At 44.2% G+C, this 5,978-nt stretch overlaps 1 protein-coding gene across 1 annotated transcript in view; it reads left to right on the top strand.

Moving 5' to 3' along the window:
• The first annotated feature begins 4,227 nt into the window (after positions 1-4,227).
• Positions 4,228-5,978, top strand: part of LOC102491769 (NUT family member 2G) — a 14,503-nt gene continuing 12,752 nt past the window's right edge. Inside the window, exons 1-2 of the mRNA XM_027774984.1 lie at positions 4,228-4,243; positions 5,451-5,887. Coding sequence (XP_027630785.1) covers positions 4,228-4,243; positions 5,451-5,887 — 453 coding nt within the window. The remainder of the gene's footprint in view (positions 4,244-5,450; positions 5,888-5,978) is intronic.

The following is a 5,978-nucleotide window of genomic DNA, read 5'->3' as shown; positions in this document are numbered from 1 at the left end:
CCTCTCAGGATTTTGGGCATCACACACATATACTCAGCTGCCAGGTCCCAAGACAGTACACTTCATGTGTAAACGCAAGTAGAAAATAAACTATGAGCATGTATTACTAAAAGTCTATCCCAAGCAGTGCGTGAAGAACATTAAACTGAAAATTGGATTGCTGTTTACCTGAAATTTAAATTCAAATGGGTATCTCTTACTTATCTTTGCTAAATTAAGCAATGTGAATATTTTTGATATATTCAATTTTAAGGTTATATTGACCTCCTCATTCTAGGAATCTAGCCCACTAAAGTACATAGAATAGACACTTCAACAATACAAAATAAGCCTTATAAATATCAACAAAATTATTGAAAATTTTATCAATATTTAAACATAAAAATCTGAAATCAGTTATAAAAACTAAAAAGAACTTGCACATGTGGTTAGTTTGCAAGATATATGTCTGGAAAGATCAAACAGAAACATATCACTGTGGTGTGCAATCAAAGAAACTGGATGGCCAAGAGAAAGGGGTGGAAGAAACGCCTCACTGCATTTTCCATTGTGCCCAACTTAACTTTGGAACTGTGCAATTTAAATTCCTTGTTTAAAATTTTAATTGAAGTCACTAAAGGGTGGCTGTCTGCCTAAGGTGCAGTCGTTCTATCTTTTCTATCAGGTAACATTTCTCCCCTTCTTCTCAGAGGAAGGAACAAAACTGTTCACCTGTCTCCCCTCACCTGGCTGCTTCACCTATGGAGTAGTTTGTTCTGTGCACTGTGATTAATGAACCTGCTTATACTATTTTTTAAAATTACTAAACATATAAATACTTAACTATTTAACAACGCAATACATTGAAATTAAAAAGAAGGGGTTACCTGGGGCTTTTGAGCTACAAATTCATTTTTTAGGTGTAGAATGGGTTTCCTGCAAAGTGACATTGTCCTGACGGAGCCTGCAGAGATTCCAGGAATGGACCCACCTGGGAGCAGAACAACTGCCTCCTGAAGGATGAAGTGCACAGAGCAACCAAATATTCTGGATCTGCCAGCAATAGTGAATTTCCAAACACCCCGTGCCCTTGTCTCCCTGGTATTTATTAGATTATATGTCCTCACTTTGTACAGTAAGTGCAGTAACTGTTAAAATTACTAAGAGCCTTCCTCTGTATAAGGGAATCAGGGTGAGACAAGGAACACAAAAGTTGGTTTATTGTTAAAAAGTTGAAGTAGCAGGGATATGAAGTGAAACCTTTGGGCTAATAGTCTGAGAAAGTTTTCAGATTGCCTGTAGAGGCAGACGTGAATGGTGACACCACTGAATTATTGAGGGAACTTCACAGTTGTGCCCATCTGCTAGAGCTCTCCATTGAATGCCTCTCCTCACCACCCCAGGACAGCTTCCATCTGCCCCTCGCCTGCCACAGAACGTCTGTTGTCCCACATTTTATCTGTTTAAATTCAAATCTTGCCCTGTCCCACATGGAATACTGAGCACCTGCCACAGGCAGATCATGCGCTGAGTCCTGTGCTTAGCTTTTCTCACTGTGGGGACTGCTGACACTTGGGGCAGGTCTCCAGTGCACTAGGATGGTTTCAGTAGGAGGCAAGTCTGTGGGATATGGAACTTGTTTTCAAACTCTCTACCATGCCTGCAATACCTTGGGAGTTTAAACTTGACTCTTTTCCGGGCAACCGCTGAAATATCAGGGCTCTAGGCATCTTTACCTTTCCATTAAGGATACTAAAGTCTGCTCGGGGTCTTACATACATTCCTATTCCACGTATAAGCTTAGAGATTGAGTTATGTTTGATAGCTACTTCAAATTCTATATCATCAGGCCAGCCTGCTGGGTTTTCTTCTGCAATATTTGTGTTTTGCAATCAAGTCAAGTTGTACATTTCGAATCTTCTTACTGCATGTTTTCTATTTCAAAGGGTGAGTAAAACACAACAGCTTAAGGTAGTACACTTTGAAGCAGGATTGCAGCTGAAATGTAAGATACCAATGAAGTAGAAACTATGTAAGATACCAATGAAGTAGAAATAAACCATGAACACATATTAGTAAAAGTCTACTCCAAGCAGTGCATGTAGCATAATTATACTTAAAATTGGTCTGCTGTTTACCTGAAATTCAAATTCAACTGGACATATTTTATTTCTCTTTCCTAAATTCAGCAGTGCAACTGTTTTTTTTTTTTTTTTTTTTGGAGAGATTTTCACTGTAGGGCGCGTGCGCTCGCCAGACAGACAGAGAGAGACATAGAGACAGAAAGCGAGAAATCACCCCCCAGGGCGGATGGTCACGCCGCAATCCCTTCTCCTCCATTCTCCTCTCGGGATCTTGGGCACGCATGCACACGCGCCCGGCGTGAGTTTTAAGCCACCGGGTCCGGGACACGAACCGCGGTCGACTACGTGGGAATCCAGCGACATAGCCATTACGCTAACTGCTGGTTCCCAGCAGTGCAACTGTTTTGAATACATTAAATTCTAAGGCTACATAGACCTCCTCATTCTGGGAATGTAGCCCACAGAAAGAGAACAAGACAGCAAGTACAAAGCCAGGCATTAGAAATATCAGCAAAATTATTGAAAACCATATCAATTTTTAACTATAAAAATGCTGAAAACTTTTATAAAAACTAAAAATAACTTAAACATGTGGTTCATTGAAAGATATATTTCTGGAAAGATTCAACAGAAACACATCACTGTGATATGCAATCAGCAAGAAAACTGAATGACCAAGGGAAAGATGTGGGATAAGACTCATCACTGCATTTTCTATTGTGTACAATTTAGCTTTGGAATTACGCAAAAGGTTAAATTCCTGTTTAATATTTTAATTAAAATCCCCATAGACAAGGCAGCCATCCTATCTTTCAGGTAATATTGCTGTCCTTCTCAGAGGAAAGAACAAAATTGTTCACCTATCTTCCTCAACTCTTGTTCCACCTATGGAGTTGTCTGCTCTGTGCACTTTCCTTAACAAACTTGCTTTCACTATCATTAAAAAACAATCACTAAAAGGGTAAGTATTTACCTATTTAACAGACAGTACATTTAGAATGAAAAAGATGGTATTGTATAGGAACTCTTAGCTACAAAGTCATTCTTGGTTGTAAAAAGGGTAAGTGACCCTGTCTGCTGGAGTCTCCAGAGATTCCAGGAGTCGACCCCACCTGGGAACAGGAGGGCTGTCTCCTCAAGGATGAAGTGTACACAGCAAGCAAATATTCCAGACCTGTCGACCACAGTGAATTTCCAACCTCCCAGTCCCCTCATCTATGTACCTGGTATTTATTAGACAATGTATCCTCAATTTGTGCAAAAAATACAGTGAGTGTTAAAATTACTAAGAGCTGGGGCCGGCAGGTGATGTTGTTAAAAGCACTGGACTCCCAGGAACCAGCCGTTAGCGTAATGACTATGTCGCTGGACTCCCACGTAGTTGACCGCGGTTCGCATCCCGGACCCGGTGGCTTAAAACTCGCGCTGGGCACGTGTGCATGCGTGCCCAAGATCCCTAGAGGAGAATGGAGGAGAAGGGATTGCGGCGTGACCATCCGCCCTGGGGGGTGATTTCTCGCTTTCTGTCTCTCTGTCTCTCTCTCTCTGTCTGGTGAGCGCACGCGCTCTATAGCAAAAAACCTCTCAAAAAAAAAAAAAAGCCCTGAACTCCCACATGACTGGCCAGGGTTCAAGTCCTGGACCTGGTGCCTTAATTTCTCCCTTTCTCTCTCTCTCCTCTGTTCAAAATTTAAAATAAGTAAATAAACAAAGTTAAATAAAATAATTCTTAAAAAATTACTAAGAGCCTATGTCTGCGGGAGGGAACTGGAATGAGCTAAGAAGCACAAAAGTTGGTTCACTGTTAATAAATTGAAGTAACAGGGACATGAATTGAAGGCTTTGGGCTAGTAATCTGAGATCTTCAAGTTGCCTCAGAGGCACACACCAATTTTGCTACCACTGAGTCCTTCAAGGAAATTCAGGTTTCTCGCACCTGCTAGAGCTCCCCATGGAATCCCACCCCTCTACAAGCACAGCTCCCCGCTGCCCCTCCCCCACCACAGAATGTCTGTTGCCCCACATTCTGCCAGTTTAAATTCAAATCTTGCCCTGTCCCACATGGGCTACTGAGCACCTGCCACAGGCAGATCATGCTCTGGGTCCTGTGCTTAGCTTGTGCCATAGTAGGGGCTGCTGACAGTCGTGGCCACAGAGTGTGATGATGGTTTCTGTAGGAGGTAAGTCAGTGGGGTATGGAACTTGTTTTCAATCTTCCTACCATCCCCGCAAGACCTTGGGAATTTAAACTTGATTCTTCTCTTCAGCTGGTCAGACTGAGGAGGAAAGAGAGGAGACTGGACACCCCAAGGGCATTGTCCTGGTGAGACCTAGCTGATGGCCACCTCAGGATGCAGATGGGGAAGAGGGCCCCTTAGAGTTTGGTTAGTCACTCAAAAGAAATAAATTGGATGAAGACAAGAATGGGATCGGAGGTGTTGAGCTTCCTAGAAGGGAGACGGGTCACACCAATGTGCGTTGTAGGTGGTGGTGGAGATGTGTATGGTAGAGCACAGGGAGGTTTGAGAAATGTTCTTTAGGAGACTGGATCTTAGTCTTTGACAGTTCTGAGAGACTTCAATTGCAGTAACCTTGATCCCAGGGGACCTATGGGAACAATTGGCCTGAGGTGAACAGTGTTGAGTAGGCTCAGCTATGACTGCATCCATAGTGAAATCCGTCCATGGAAGTGAGGCTGGAAGGGCTCTAACTGCCACCTTCCAGAGAGGCTCAGCTGTTTCTTACTCTAGGTGGCTCCTCTTCCTGTATGGGAGCTGCTGTCCTTGACTGAATAAGGCAGGGAAGCCATTTATCTTTATCCACAAAGGGGCTTGGTTTTCCTTAAAGTGTCCTGAATTTTTTCCCTTTTGTGGAAATTCGGGTGTTCAGAACCTATTGATCTTGTCCAGTATTTCATATGAAACTTTACTCCTCATTTTTCTGTGCAGATGAGGCATTTCTCACACCCAACTCTAATGTGTCATGAGCAGGGACAGATAGGGAGTGTGTGGGCTCTCCACTGGCAGAGTCTTTGAAGGTTGCTTTCCATTACAAGGTTGGTTTCCATTACAAGAAAGGAAGGACAGTGGCAGTCAATAAGAAGATGACCTTCTATTATCAATATTCTAAGAAGGGCCAGTGTCCTGAAGGATTAGGTGCATGTCTGTATAGATGTCCTCCGTGCCTCAGATATTCCTGATGCCCCCGTGAGCCAGGGTGTCTTCCACACAACTTTGTCTCATCTGAAAACTAGCTCATTCCCAGTTGTTTCTGGGTCTTTACATTATACTGTTGTGAAGTCCCATAAGAAGGACCATTTCCAACAATGCAGGCTACTGTGATCAGCCTTTTCTACCCCTCCATCCACCTCTTTCCATTTCTCCACAGCATCTTCAGTTCTGGGGCAGAACAAGGCTCTGAACTCTGGCTCTTCTACATCTTTACTGGGACTGCCCTTCCTCCAGACCACTACTGACCCTGCACACCAGCTGCCCAGGGAGTGGCCTACAGCCCCTGTACTGACTACAGCATTTCCTTCTGGCTGCTCCTTGGTGCTGTCTGCTCCCACTGAGACACCGTTAGTAACATCATTTGAGAGTCATGGCCCAAGTGCCACTGGGACTGTCAATATCATTCTGCAAGTCAGTGCAGAACCAGTGCTCAGCCAGGTTCCTCCCAGTCAGGTTTTTGTCCTGAATCAGGCCCCTGTGAACTGGAGCACCCTGGGAACCATCTCTGGAGCTGTGGAGGGTGCCCCTACCCTCCTCTTGGCAGCTCCTGCTGTGCACACTGTTACGCGTGCTCCAAACATCGAGGTGTCCAAGGTCATCCAGGAAGACCTGGAGCTCCAGCTCCAGCCCTGGTGGCCCAGATCACTCCCATCACGGCACCAGCGGCCACTGGGACACCGCCACA

This window comes from Tupaia chinensis, unplaced genomic scaffold, assembly GCF_000334495.1.
Source record: "Tupaia chinensis unplaced genomic scaffold, TupChi_1.0 Scaffold000506_1, whole genome shotgun sequence".
In the NCBI taxonomy this organism is placed as follows: domain Eukaryota; kingdom Metazoa; phylum Chordata; class Mammalia; order Scandentia; family Tupaiidae; genus Tupaia; species Tupaia belangeri.
This window is presented reverse-complemented; position numbering and strand designations above follow the sequence as displayed.